The sequence below is a fragment of the Monodon monoceros genome, unplaced genomic scaffold (assembly GCF_005190385.1).
Source record: "Monodon monoceros isolate NGI ecotype Baffin Bay Population unplaced genomic scaffold, NGI_Narwhal_1 Super_Scaffold_15, whole genome shotgun sequence".
NCBI lineage: Eukaryota > Metazoa > Chordata > Mammalia > Artiodactyla > Monodontidae > Monodon > Monodon monoceros.
The window spans coordinates 63,495,002-63,510,630 of NW_021703771.1; the positions used below are offsets into that span (position 1 = coordinate 63,495,002).

At 39.9% G+C, this 15,629-nt stretch overlaps 1 protein-coding gene across 1 annotated transcript in view; it reads left to right on the top strand.

Moving 5' to 3' along the window:
* Positions 1–15,629, top strand: part of ARFGEF3 (ARFGEF family member 3) — a 186,102-nt gene that overhangs the window by 144,808 nt on the left and 25,665 nt on the right. Inside the window, exons 25-29 of the mRNA XM_029224180.1 lie at positions 2,762–2,865; positions 4,595–4,739; positions 10,922–11,050; positions 13,062–13,238; positions 14,805–14,919. Coding sequence (XP_029080013.1) covers positions 2,762–2,865; positions 4,595–4,739; positions 10,922–11,050; positions 13,062–13,238; positions 14,805–14,919 — 670 coding nt within the window. The remainder of the gene's footprint in view (positions 1–2,761; positions 2,866–4,594; positions 4,740–10,921; positions 11,051–13,061; positions 13,239–14,804; positions 14,920–15,629) is intronic.

Consider the following 15,629-nt stretch of genomic DNA (forward strand, 5'->3'; position numbering starts at 1 on the left):
GGTTATATACGTTGAGGTCCAGGAGGGTCCCAAGCTCAGGAGCTCCTGCCCTCATGGAGTTGGGGTACACCCTCCTCCCAGCATGTAGATGTGTTCATCAACCCAGAAGCTCTCTGAATGCCATACTCTGGGGATTTCTTATGGAGGCTTCATCATGTGGCCATGATCAATCATTAACTCAATTTCCAACCCCCCTCTTCTTCCTATGGCCTTTCTGGTGACCAGCCCCCATCCAGGAGCTTACCAAGCTTTGCCTCACTAGAACAAAAGACTATCACCCAGGAAATTCCAAGGGATTTAGGAGCTCTGTATCAGGAACTAGAGTTGAAGATCAAATATTAGAACAAAAGAAGCCTAGTAGTCTTATCATGCAGGAAATAAGGGTTTTAGGAGCTCTGTGCCAGGAGCCAGAGGCAGAGACCAACATATGTATTTTCCATTATTCCACAACCCTATATTTTATTTAAGAACCATTATTATTGGTATTCTATTGTTTGGTGAACAGTTGAGGGCCTGCTACGGGGGCATGGTGACCTGTACATACTATGGGGATACACAGATGAATATAACATGCTTCCTGCCTGTGAGAGGCTCACAGCCTCTTCTGGGAAACAGACACACAAATCAATAGTCACAGTTCAGGAAGATGAATATTTTCATAGAGGCTAGGAAAAAAAAAAAAAGCTATTTAAGCTGAAATGAACAAGCAGCTGAGACGGGGTGCTTGGTAGCAGGGCCATGCAGACTTCAAAGGGAAAGTGACATTTGAATTTTGCGGTGTGAGCTGCTGTAGGTTTACTTTTCTAAAAGTAGGGTACGTTGGAGGTACCACAAAGGGAGGGATCCTGGGTGATGAGATGGAAACAGAGGAAGGGGCCAGGCTCTAAAGGGCCCTGAATGCCACACCAGGAAATCGAGAATGTGCAGGGAAGGTTTTGAAGCCACCAAGTGGTGTATCACATGTGACATTAGAAACTGAACTGGCAGGCACGTGTCCCTGTGGGTTAAGGACAAGAGGCTACAGGTAGAGACCAGTGTGCAGGAGTTTGGGAGAGAACAGAGAGGATGGAGGTCAGGATATTGTAGAGATGGGGTCCGGAGGGCTTGGACCGCTCTGACGGGCGTAAGGGAGGGTGGAGCTGAGGTTGACTCCCCAAGTTCCTTGCCAGGACTGACGTTTCCCAGAATTAGGATATCCAAAAGGAGTGGAGGAGAGGAACAATAATGAATTCTATCTTTGGACACTGGGACGTGTTGAGTTTCTATGAAATATTCAAGTGGAGATGTTAGAAATTTTCACGGTAGAAATGTTAGAAGTTTGAGATCTTATCTCAGCGAGGGAGCTGGGGCCTGAAAATGGAGATGCAGAATTATCAGTGTGCACCTGAGGATATTTAAAACAGAAAGATTCCATTTTTTTCTGTGAATTATAAGGTGGAGTTACTTGTCTGTGGCTTGGGGTCAGTGGGCACATCCGAGGCCCCAGTACAGCCACGCTGGCTGTGTCCTGCCCGCCTCCAGGGGCCAACCCGTGCACAGACTTTGATGTGTGACACAGCAGCCTCCGTAAAAAACTTGGAACACTGTGATTAACAGGATAGGAAATGGATTTATTTTTTATTCCCACTTGGTTATGTCAACATGAATTTGAACTGCTCTGTGTTTTTATACTGTAAGGTGTGTTAATCTAAACTAGGGGTTGGCAGACTATGGCCCACAGGCCAATCCCACCCACTCAGAGTTTTTAGAAATCAAGATTTATTGGAACACAGCCCTGGTCATTTGTCTGTGGTTGTTTTTGTGCTATAGTGACAGAGTTGAGAAGTTACAACAAAGAGAGTGTGACCTGCAAAGCCTAAAATATTTACTGTCTGGCCCTGTATAGAAGTTTACCAGTCCCTGATCTAAAATATACAAATGGTTATCTTTTCTTTCTTAAGGAGAAACATGCCTCTTTGTCTGCTAAATTTTAACTAATACCTAGTAATTATGTCTGTTTACCCACAGGGAAGGGTGCCAGTTGCTACAATTGTAGACAGAAACAATTACAGTACTGCGGAATAATTTTATTAAAAGTGCAGAAGTAGATTCGTACATGAGAAGAAAAATGATAATTTCCAACTACTGTGCGCCTGTAGACTATCTAGATGCCCTCTACAGATCTGTTAAATTTCTAGATATATACACACAAAATAGAAGTCATTTCAGTTCAGTTTAGTAGTCTCCATCCCCAAACCCCAGATGTCTCAGATCTTCCCAGAGTCTTCCTTTATCATCACTGTTTAGTGCTGAACACTGGCAACAAAGGAGGTCCTTTTCCAAACAGAGAGAGGCCTAGTGCTTCCTTTCTGCCCAGCACATGGCTGGTCTCCAGGATCATCCTGTCATCAAAGCTTCAGAGTCACACCATCAACAGCAGGGCCCAGGGAAGTGAATTAGAAAAATTGCAGTGTGTCCAGGTACAAAAAACCACCATCCAGCCACTGAAAGTACTGTTGCAGGATATGGAAAAAGTGGTCATTGTTTAGTGAAAAGGGGAGTTACGGAACAGAATAATTTCAACAAGGTAAGATGTACAGTGTGATCCCAAATGTACACATGTAGGGGGAAGTTTGACTGAAAGGGTTGTACAATTTGGAGTAATTTTTCCTTTCTTTTCTACGTTAGTAGACATTTGGGGAACGCATGCTGTATGACTAAGTAGGTCTTCTGTTATAAGGGGATAAACAATATTTGTCTCTGTCTCCCCTGCTGCCTCCAGGGGAGGTGGACTGTAAAGAAATCGGAGACTGTGTCCCAGGATCCGGAGCCACGTCCCCAGACCTGTGCCTCCCTGCCCTGGATTACCTCAGGCGCTGTTCTCAGGTACGCAGGCCCTGAAGCCCACCTCAGAAGATGCTTACAAAACATGCACGGAGGTATTTTGTGGATGCCTAAGCGAAGTGCTTTCTGCTGTCTCTGAGGAGATTGGGGCTTAGTTTTGGAGTATAAAGTTTTGTCCCCCCGCTTCTACAAAGGAGAGAAAGAAAGTAATGAAAATGTACTAAAACACACAATTGGGTTTTGAGATCTCTGAAACTTCTCATTCATACTCCGATACATGAACTACCATAATCTCTATATCTGTGTCAGATATCGAAATCCTTCCGATGGTACGAAAACATGGACAGTGGGCTGCACACAGTGAAAGGAGACATTTAAAAAAGTATGCAGTCAAGATCTAGTAAAAAAAATCCAATGAAACATCATTTATCAGTGTGAACAGTGACTAAGTCCAGCGACCCTCTGTCGTTACCGTGTCACACGCCCATGGGACAAGATGATGCTCCCTTCTCAAAGCCCTTTCTCCCTAGGCTTCGGTGACACCCCCTCTCCGTAGCTCTTCTGTCTTCTAAGGTTGTGTCGCTGGCGTCCTCTTGTCTGTCTGTTCCTCACTCTCCCTTGGTGATAGCATCAATAGCATTAAGCCCCAGGGCTTTAGAAAGGATGCACAGCCCTGATTTCCTCCTCCAGCTGCTTCCACAAGGCCCACATGACCTGACCCCGCTCCCTTTCCCCCCTCAGCTCCTTGCCCCTCACTCACTGTGCTCGCCACACTCCCTTTCTGTCCCTCAGACACACCCTACTTGTTACTGCTCAGGGCTGTTGCTGTTCCCTCTGCCTGGAATTTTCTCTCCTCAGATCTCTGTATGACACGCCTTATTGTCCAGATCTCATCTGAAACATCATCTCCTCAGAGAGACCAGGGCTTAGGTATCTACCAACTCCCTGCCAGCATTCCCCGCACACCTAGGTCGCTCGTTCTAGGACTGCCTAATTTTTCCTATAACGTTTCTGTCAAATTTTATTTATTATTTGTGAAAGGAGTGTGTCTGTAAGATGCACAGGGCAGGATTTCTGTCTGTCTCACTCCCAGCTGTTTCCCTAATTTCTGAAACAGTGGGGCCACAGCAGGCACAATTCTAATTCGTGAAGGTACAAGGCTCCTTGGGAGTCTGTCCCAGTAACAGATTCCCGCGGTCTGGGCTGTAGCAGTGAGAGCGGAGTAAAGAGCCCGAGCAGCCTATTAGCTCTGCTTCTCATGCCTTCATCGCACCCACCCTGCCCTCGGATTCCTCCATCCCCCATGTGCCCTCCCCCCACCCCCATTTCCCCCCACCCCCATTTCCTTGATGTTGAGTCAGGGGAAGGGAAATCAGAATCTGGTATCTCATTTGCCTACAGGCTGTCTTCCCAGTGATCCCCATAGAACACTTTTCTCTTAGGCAAAAATTCTTGACATGTTTATGGTTCCCTTCACAGGTTTATAAAAGTCTATAAAACTCGTATGCAATTAAGATGCTGAAAAGGTATCCACAGAATCTTTTCCTCTACCTTTTTGTTGCCACTGAATGCTGTTTCAGCTGCTTCATGGGATAAATGCCTCTTGTGGACTGCCTTATGAATCCAAATCACAGGCAAATTTAAAACTTTGCTACAGTGGGAGCTTTTCTGGTTTTCTCTCCACCTTCTCTTCCGGTATATAGTTTTGTTGTCATTTAATAGAGTGCAGCCTTTTCCAATTTATAATTGCAATTTGGTATTTTTAATTTAGTTGTTGGCTAAAATCTACAAAATGCCCTTGAAGCCAATGTTCCTTAGTGGGCGACTTGCTAGCTTGCCCCGAAGACTTCAGGAGCAGTCAGCAAGCAGTGAGGATGGAATTGAGTCAGTCTTGTCTGACTTTGATGATGACACTGGTAAGTTAATTGATTGGGCCTAGCAGGTTCTTTGCTATGTTTGTATTCCCAAAAGCCTAAGCCATGAATTCAGTAGTTTACAGATCATGAATGATCATCCATTTATGTTGTTATTATTTATAATTCGAACAGAACAAGCCTACCTAAAGTTTCCATGGACTCTCCGATAACATTTTACATCAGTGTCTCCAAACCAATCCTTTTTAGATCTAAAACCAGTGTGGATTTGCAGATTCCACTAAATACAGTTTTTAACTCTGAATTCTTTTGAATTTAGCAAATTGGACTGTGGTTGCATTTGGTGCATTGATACTTAAATTGGCTGGTAATTGTCTTTAATACCTTCTAGGAAACACAATCATTGTATAATTACTTCCTGTAGGACTATCTGGTTAGAGACTGGGGAAATTAAGTCATTACTGAAGAGACAATCTGTTTGTGACTGGTGAAGCTGAAGGCTCATTAAAAGAATAAATTTAAAAAATATGTTTCAAATTAGTTCCTGTGTAATTTCCTGTGAATTCGACTTCGATCTAGTAACTTTGGATAATTTTCAGATTGGTTCACTCATGTTCACATTTGCTGTCTTCTAATTCAGATGACCCTGTCCTGTTTCTAGACCTAAAAATGGAAACGATATCCTTAAAGAAGTCTAATATCTGAGCGCAGGTGTTTCAAACCCTTGCAAAAGGACTTTCTGGGGAAGATTTTTTAATTTGCTCTTTTGTTTGTTTTTCATTATTCGTCTGTTTTATTTTTCAAGACACAAATTCACTTATGGGGATATCTAGAAATTTTCCAGTTTTCCATAGGGATTATAAACAGTAAAACCTTACAAATTCAGATTCGTTTTCAGGAAAAAATATAGGAAAGAATAAATATCTACTGTACAGAACAATTAAATATTGGAAATTGGCTAGATGTTGCCTAATAGAGGTTTCATTTTTAATAATTAGATAGGAATTTTTACATAGCATCTTAAACCTCCAACCCAGACGGTTAAAAGCAGAAGCTAATGTTGCTTATCTATAGTACAGTCTTTAAAACAGTTGCAAACAGTTTGTATATGTAACAGTGAGCATTCCCTGCCCATTTGTGCAAATCGTTAATCCATTTTTTTTCTAGGCAGCCCACCTAAGGTTTCCCACAGTATAAATTCATTGAGGGCTTTAAAGTTATATATGAAACATAGCTGATCAGAGAAAAGAATAAAAGTAAGAGCTTTAAGTTAGTATTAAAAATTACTTCTCATCATCGATACACTTAGATATTATTCCTCTGGTTTCCGAAGGCAAATAATTGCTTTTCCATTCTCCTATGGAAATTTCAAACACATATAAAACTAGACAGAATGGTATAATGAACCTTCATGTACCCATCATCCAGCTTCAACTTTTTTTTTTTAACATCGTTATTGGAGTATAATTGCTTTACAGTGTTGTGTTAGTTTCCGCTGTATAACAAAGTGAATCAGCTATATGCATATGTATATCACCACATCCTCTCCCTCTTGCATCTCCCTCCCACACTCCCTGTCCCACCCCTCTAGGTGGTTGCAAAGCACTGAGCTGATCTCCCTGTGCTGGGCAGCTGCTTGCCACTAGCTATCTATTTTACATTTGGTAGTGTATATATGTCAGTGATACTCTCTCACTTTATCCCAGCTTACCCTTCCCCTTCCCCGTGTCCTCAAGTCCATTCTCTACATCTGCGTCTTTATTGCTATCCTGCTCCTAGGTTCTTCAGAACATTTTTTTTCTTTTAGATTCCATATATATGTGTTAGTATACAGTATTTGTTTTTTCTCTTTCTGACTTACTTCACTCTGTATGACAGTCTCTAGGTTCATCCACCTCACTACAAATAACTCAGTTTCATTTCTTTTTATGGCTGAGTAACATTCCATTGTATATATGTGCCACATCTTCTTTATCCATTCATCTCTCAGTGGACACTTAGGTTGCTTTCATATTCTGGCTATTGTAGATAGAGCTGCAGTGAACATTGTGGTACATGACTCTTTTTGAATTATGGTTTTCAGGGTATGTGCCCAATAGTGGGATGCTGCGTCATATGAGTTATATTTTCAGTTTTTTAAGGAGCCCTCCATACTGTTTTCCATAGTGGCTGTATCAATTTACATTCCCACCAACAGTGCAGGAGGGTTCCCTTTTCTTCATACCCTCTCCAGCATTTATTGTTTGTAGATTTTTTGATGATGGCCACTGTGACAGGTGTGAGGTGATACCTCATTGTAATTTTGATTTGCATTTCTCTAACGATTAGTCATGTTGAGCATCCTTTCATGTGTTTGTTGGTAGTCTGTATATCTTCTTTGGAGAAATGTCTATTTAGGTCTTTTGCCCATTTTTGGATTGGGTTGTCTGTTTTTTTCATATTGAGCTTCATGAGCTGCTTGTATGTTTTGGAGAGTAATGCTTTGTCAGTTGCTTCATTTACAAATATTTTCTCCCATTCTGAGGGTTGTCTTTTCCTCTTGTTTATGGTTTCCTTTGCTGTGCAAAAACTTTTAAGTTTCATTAGGTCCCATTTGTTTATTTTTGTTTTTATTTCCATTTCTCTAGGAGGTGGATCAGAAAGGATCCTGCTGTGATTTATGTCATAGAGTGTTCTGCCTATGTTTTCCTCTAAGAGTTTGATAGTGTTTGTCCTTACATTTAGGTCTTTAATCCATTTTGAGTGTATTTTTGTGTATGATGTTAGGAAGTGTTCTAATTTCATTCTTTTACATGTAGCTGTCCATTTTTCCCAACACCACTTATTAAAGAGGGTGCCTTTTCTCCATTGTATACTCTTGCCTCCCTTATCAAAGGTAAGGTGACCATATGTGCATGGGTTTATCTTTGGGCTATCTATGCTGTTCCATTGATCCATATTTCTGTTTTTGTGCCGGTACCATACTGTCTTGATTACTGTAGCTTTGTTGTATAGTCTGAAGTCACAGAGCCTTATTCCTCCAGCTCCATTTTTCGTTCTCAAGACTGCTTTGGCTATTTGGGGTCTTTTGTGTTTCCATACAAATTCTGAAATTTTTTGTTCTAGTTCTGTGAAAAATGCCATTGGTAGTTTGATAGGGATTGCATTGAATCTGTAGATTGCTTTGGGTAGTATAGTAATTTTCACAATGTTGATTCTTCCAATCCAAGAACATGGTATATCTCTCCATCTGTTGGTATCATCTTTAATTTCTTTCATCAGTATCTTATAGTTTTCTGCATACAGGTCTTTTGTCTCGTTAGGTAGGTTTATACCTAGGTTTTTTATTCTTTTTGTTGCGGTGGTAAATGGGAGTGTTTCCTTAATTTCTCTTTCAGATTTTTCGTCATTAGTATATAGGAATGCAAGAGATTTCTGTGCATTAATTTTGGTTCCTGCTACTCTACCAGATTCATTGATTAGCTCTAGTAGTTTTCTGGTAGCATCTTTAGGATTCTCTATGTAAAGTGTCATGTCATCTGCAAACAGTGACAGTTTTACTTCTTCTTTTCCGATTCGGATTCCTTTTATTTCCTTTTCTTCTCTGATTGCTGTGGCTAAAACTTCCAAAACTATGTTGAATAGTGGTTAGAGTGGGCAGCTTTGTCTTGTTACTGATCTTAGAGGAAATGGTTTCAGTTTTTCACCATTGAGAATGATGTTGGATGTGGGTTTGTCATATATGGCCTTTAATATGTTGACTTAGGTTCCCTCTATGTCTACTTTCTGGAGAGTTTTTAATCATAAATGGGTGTTGAATTTTGTCAAACGCTTTTTCTGCATCTCTTGAGATGATCATATAATTTTTATTCTTCAATTTGTTAATATGGTTTATCACATTGATTGCTGCTTTTAATATTTTTCTTTGTATTTAATTCTTGATAGTTTGATTAATATGTGTCTTGGCATGTTTCTCTTTGTGTTTATCCTGTATGGTACTCTCTGTGCTTCCTGGACTTGACTATTTCCTTTCCCATGTGAGGGAAGTTTTCAACTATAATCTCTTCAAATATTTTCTCAGACCCTTTCTTTTTCTCCTCTTCTTCTGGAACCCCTATAATTCGAATGTTGGTGCGTTTAATGTTGTCCCAGAGGTCTCTGAGACTGTCCTCAATTCTCTTCATTCTTTTTTCTTTATTCTGCTCCCTGGCACTTATTTCCAGCATTTTATCTTCCAGCTCACTTATCTGTTCTTCTGCCTCAGTTATTCTGTTATTGATTCCTTCTAGAGTATTTTTAATTTCAGTAATTGTGTTGTTCACCACTGTTTGTTTGCTCTTTAGTTCTTCTAGATCTTTGTTAAATGTTTTTTGTATTTTCTCCATCTGTTTCTGAGATTTTGGATCATCTTTACTATCATTACTCTGAATTCTTTTTCAGGTAGGTTGCCTATTTCATCTTCATTTATTTGGTGTTGTAGGTTCTTACCTTACTCCTTCGTCTGTAACAATTTTTTTGTCGTTTAATTTTGTTTTTTGATGGGTGCTTCTGTATTCTTGTCTTATTGGTTGTTTGGCCTGAGACATCCAGCACTGGAGTTTGCAGGCAGTTGGATAGAGCTGGGTCTTGGTGCTGAGATGAGGACCTCTGTGAGGCCTTACTCCAGTTGATACTCCCTGGGGTCTGAGGTTCTCTGTTAGTCCAGCAGTTTGGACTCGGAGCTCCCACCACAGGAGCTCAGGCCTGACCTCTGGCCTGGGAACCAAGATCCCGCAAGCATGCGGCAGGTGAAGTAACGGTCACCCCAAAACACGGACATCCAAATCCCTGGAACTGCCTGGCTGGTGCACGGCAATGGGGACCCAGGGCTGCAGGAGGGGCACGGCAGTGGCCTCAGGTGCACAGGGCAGCCTGGTGTTCTCAGAGTCAGAGCCAGGCCATTTGCACCGCCCGCGCTGCCCAGCATGCCAGGGACTCCACCTGGTCCTGACAGGCCTGGATTCACGTCCAAGGTGGCTTCAGCTATTTTTAACTTATAGCCAATTTGCCAGTTTTCTTATACATATCAGTTAATTTTTAAGGTTCATGTAAGATCTACACTACATGTGTGGCTGCTCCATCTCTTAAGTCCTTGTCAGTCTATAGATTTTCCTCTCCATCTCTCTTTTACGTCTTTGCAATTTATTTGTTGAAGAAGAGAGGTTCTTTGTCACGTAGAGTTTTCCGCTTGGATTTTATTGGTTGCTCCCCTTACAGTAGTGTATAACATGTTTTTCTTTCCCCTGCATATCCTATTAATTAGCTTGTCCACCCCCACTTATATTTTGAGGTTCATGAGAAATTCTTGTCACCTGGTTTTCTTATATTTATTGTGTATGACTTTGGTTTTGGCTCCTATTAATGGGGATATTCAAAATTGGGGAAGTAGGTTTTTTTTAATGGGAGTATTTCAACGTTGCATCTTCTCATACAGTTTTCTTTTGCTGGAAAATTGGAAGTATTAAAATAAGATACAGAGTGAGCTATTTTGCATATTCTACTCTAGATACTTTTGTACCTCAATAAACAAACTGTGGTATATACATACAATGGAATATAATTCATCCATAAAAAGGAATGAAGTTATGATACATGCTACAACATGGATGTACCTTGAAAACATTATGCTAAGTGAAATAAGCCAGACACAGGTTAGCAGGTGCTGGAGTGATGCGGAGAATGCAGAGCTGTTGCTTACTGGTTATAGTTTCTCTTTGAGGTAATGAAAAAGTCTTGGAAATTAATAGTAATGATGGTTGCACAACATCATATGTGTAATTAATACTACTGAATTACACATGTAAAAATGGTTAAAATGGCAATTTTTGTTATATATATTTATAATTTCTTAAAAAAGGATTAAAGTGATGGAATTAAAAGGATATTATTACTTTGCTATCATCAACTTCCAATGAATCTAACAATTGTTTCATATAGTAGAATTTACATACCACATCACCTTCCTCCTGAAGGGGAATAAGGAAGACACTTGAACAGTATTTTTTTTTCTTTGACTTTGTCAGAACATGTAAATCATTTAATCCATGCTTATAGGCACTGAGGGCTACCTTACAGGGTGATGCCTTATATCCATATAGCGCTTGGTAGTTTTCAGAAGCCTTTTATATATAGTGTTTAGTTTGGTCTTGTGATGATTCTGTATCATGTTTGACTGAATTTCACAGAGGTCTGCTTTTGGTTTCCAGGTCTGATAGAAGTCTGGATCATTCTGCTGGAGCAGCTCACAGCAGCTGTGTCTAACTGTCCACGTCAGCACCAGCCCCCGACCTTGGATTTGCTCTTTGAGCTGTTGAGAGATGTTACCAAAACACCTGGTAAATATTTCTATGTCTGTCTTTTGAGGGAGTTTGTTATACATGTAACTTTTTTCAGGAAGGTATTTGTATGAGTGTCTATTTCACTGATGTAACCCCAGAGAGCATAATAGATGCTCGATATATATATTTGTTGAATATTTAAGACATGTCCTTGTATTGTTTATAGGTTTCCCACCAGTCCATTTATAAATAATGGGTGGTGGCCAGGTAGGTGAATGTGTAGAGCCCCACTACATTCAGGCCAATGCTGTGGTATCAATGTCCCCTTGAGCCAGTTGGCTTTGCTCTGTTCTATGGTTACAGCCTTCCTCTGTGGCTGGGTCTCATATACTCCTGGCCCCAGGGCTGTCAGTAGGGCTTAACAGGTCTACCACTGACATGAACCAACCACTCAAAGGTATGAAGACAGCAACATCTTAATTGTATAAGGGTCATAGGTGATTATATTTGGGAAAAGACATCTAGTGAGTTCCTGATAGTACAGGAAATGGCCCTTGGGAATTTATTTCTTGTTCTGAATTAGTCAAGGTTAGCATGCACACTTACTCATCAAATTTTCCCAAGATCGGAGAAATTTTTTACAGAAATTTTAGTTTTCACTAACAGAATCAGAACCACAAATGAAACCACTAGTTTAATTCTCGAGTAATAAGAGGAGTTTTGTATTCAGTATAAACTGATGAAGACTTGATAAGTGATACTGTTTGAAGATCCATAGCAAAGTTTATATCAGAATTTTTTTCAGGAACACCATTATAGCTACTCCTACACATTAAAAATTTAAAGACTTTCTATCCAAGAATAAGCAGATATCTTATAGAATTAATTATATGCCACTATTTCTAAATCTGTTTTATTGGTCAGTATCATTTTCTACTACTAAGTGTGTATGAAGAGAGTTTTAGCCCAATAATTCTACTCCTAGAAATCTATCAAAGGAAATTAACGGTAATGAATATAACATTCTGTATATAATGATGTTTGATGAAGCATCTTGAATACCAAAATAATTATGAACACCCTAAATGGGTTAAATAAGTTATGGTAAAAGCATGTAAATATCTACAGGCATTAAAATGAATATCTGTGAATATTTAATGACATCAATAATTGTTTATAGGGCATTATGTTAAAATATATATAGCGTGGAGTACAATCTCAACTTTATGAGAAGCATTTGATAAATATACACATACACCCAAAGATAATACATTCAAAAAATACTAGAAGGAAATACATCAAAATATTATTTTCTTCTTTATATTCTCATGTGTTTTCTGTGTTTATTATGAAAAGGATACCTTGCTTTTGTAGTCAGAATTTTAAAAATCCATCAACATTTCCACAAATATTTTTATTAGTGTTGTTCATAAAGCAAAATATAGAAACATCTTAAATTTCCATCAGTAAGGGAATGGATAAGTAAACTAATGCATATACAGTTTGAATAGTTTGGAACAGTATGTGGTAATAAAAATGAGGAATATCTAATTTGCTGACACAGAATGATCTCTAACTTGTAACTGTTATGGGCAAAAAATCAACATGCAGACCAAGGTTTACCTTATCCCATTTATATAAAAGTAATTTTAAAAAATCTCTATTTCTCTGTTTCTTATAAATATATGTACTCTTAGTTTCATATAATATACATACTTAGAGTTCAAAGGGTGAACTTTTTCTTATATGTGTATTTGTATGTTTATGGGGACTAAGGAATTGATCAAGTGATACTTTATCAGTATTGTTTGAATTTTTAACGAGTATATTTACGTATTACGTAATTAAAATCATGCAGAAACAAAAAAGAAAAATGTCACCAAAGACCATATATTTCCAATATATTTCCCAATCAGTGGTAAATTCTTTTTCCTTGCTCCTTCTCAGAATGGGGAGCTCCTGCGAAAGAGGAAAGAGGAGGGAAGCTCTCTGCCGTCACTTGGCACTGCCATTCTGTTGCAGGAGAGGTGCTAAGGTCACAATTCTGATGCTGACCTTTCTTTTTCAGGACCAGGGTTTGGCATCTATGCAGTTGTTCACCTTCTCCTTCCTGTGATGTCCCTTTGGCTTCGCCGTAGCCATAAAGACCATTCTTACTGGGACGTGGCCTCTGCTAACTTCAAGCATGCCATTGGTCTGTCCTGTGAGCTGGTGGTGGAGCACATTCAGAGCTTCATCCACTCAGGTATCTATGGTGCCAGAGCAGCTCATGCTGAGTCGTTGTTTAGTAGACAGCAGCATTGTCTAGAAGTGCTTAGTAAACACCGGTGCATGATTTTTGTCCTGGGAATTATTAAAATAGAATTACGTGGTTAGTGCCAGCCTTCTAATAGTAGGTTGTCAAGAAGAAAATTGGCACCCCTGTGTCCTCTACAAAATTATCAAACAGAATGCTTAAAATACATGTGTGACTAAAAATAAAACACCTAATGAGGTCTAGGATATCTGTGCATTAGGAGAGGGGAGGCAAGTTCAAGTATATAATAAATTAAAAAAGAAGAAATACCCCTCTAGGCTGGGGGGTAAGGGAGAGAGTGTATCCTATTGTCCTGCTGCCTCTGGGGAGGCTAAATGAAGAGGCAGGGTTTTAGAAAAGGCTCAGATTATGGGCAAGAGGTTACTTAACAGATTGGGGGGGAGAGGGGGGTCATATCTGTGGCACTTTGAAAAAGATTTGGAAGTGTGGGGTGGATAGTATGCTGAAGTCAGCAGACAGAGAGGGAGCTGTTATGTCAGCTGTGGTACCAGTGGAGCAGCATTTGTGAAATAGATACTTGCCATGGAAAGATCTGGAAATTTGGGAGCAGGAGGAATCTTGCTGCTAGCCCTAAAGGTTACAAATAAAAGGGAAAGACATACAGAAGTTTAAGGGAAAAGGGGAGGTCAGAGGCTCCCTTGTTGGCGAGGTTAGAGGAACTCATGAGAACTTGACCCCAAGGAAGAGTCAAAAAGCAAAGATAAGAAATGGGGGTCTCCACTAAGCTTAGTAAGGACAATTTGCCCTGCAAAAAACACACCGATCGAGAAAGAAGAAAAATGGGTAGTTCCACATGCAGGCACTAAATGCATCCCTAGGGGTAGAGTTTCTGTCCAGGTCCTGGCTTTGCACAGCTCAGGACCCTTGAGGATTTGAGAATCGGTTCTGTGGCATCGCAAGGACTTTGTGGAAAAGAACACTGGCGTATTCCTTGAACTGGGCAAACAGTGTGATTTGGGGAGGTCTTATTTTCTTTAGTCTGGGGACAGCATGCAGACTGAAGCCAAACTGAAAAGGTTCAAGAAGTGGTAGTTGGTATGAGAAGATTTTTTGTTTACTAAGAGCATTTAACTCAATCTAATGCAACGATCAGCCGTAAGGAATGTTTGTTTTATCTTTCCCTTTAAGAATTAACATTTTTTACTAGCTAGTATTCAGGCTGTATAATAGTATATGTTCTATTTTGCTTAAGCAGAGGAATTATATACTTTGAAAAGTGTACATCAACACATTAAAGTGAGCCACATGCATTTCATCTTGATATATCTAGAAATGGATGAAACAAGCTAAAATTAGGTAAAAACCAAGATAATTTTTGCTATAATGAGTGTTTTATTTTTGTTGTTATGGCCATTTTTCTCATTGTTCTATTTCCCAGATACTTGTATATTTTTTGTATCATTTAGCCTTTCCTCTTTTGCTGTAGTATAGATGCTGTCCAGCCCGTTCCTTTGCAGTACCGCTGAGTGCAATCTTGCTTTGATTTTCCTGCAGACATCAGGTACGAGAGCATGCTCAACACCATGCTGAAGGACCTCTTTGAGTTGCTGGTGGCGTGTGTGGCCAAGCCCACAGAAACCATCTCCCGAGTGGGCTGCTCCTGTATTAGGTGACATAAAGGTTCCCTGGCTCTCCACAAAACTGGAGTTTTTATTATGAAATCCAGGGGAATTAAATTCTTTGATGGTAGCAGTCTACTTCTTATAAATAAAAATGACTGTGCTACTAACTCTTCATTTCATCCAGTCAGCAAATATTTATTGTGTAAGTCACTAGACAGGGTGCTCTGCTGCCCAGAAAGGGATGTGACCAAGGTCCCTACCCGCAGGGAGCATACAACCTGTTCTAAAGGACAAAGAGAGTCATGGGAAAAGTGATAATAGGAAGGAGGAACTATAAATGCCATGAAAGGACGAGACGCCTGGGGAGTAGAGCAGTCAGCCCGACCTTTTGTAGTAATGATACTTGGTCAGATCTCCCAAGGTGGGTTAGCTTCCAAGAGGTGGCGACTTTGTAAGCAGAAGAACAACATGAACACATACATGGAGATAAGAGTTACAAATGACAAGAGGGTTTTATCTTGTTAAGTGTAGAGGAGTAGTGGCAAATGGGGCTGGAATGGGAAAATTAGTATAGAATATATACATGCAAGCCTAAGTTTAAACAGCCTATTTGTAGTGGGGCTCCATTGATATTTTTTTTTACATTAAATGGGTTAGGAAATAGTATTAGGACAATGGCATACCAGATGGGCCGAAGGCAAGAGTGACAAAAGACAGCAAGACTTGTAAGGGAACTATAGACTAAATCTAGGCACGC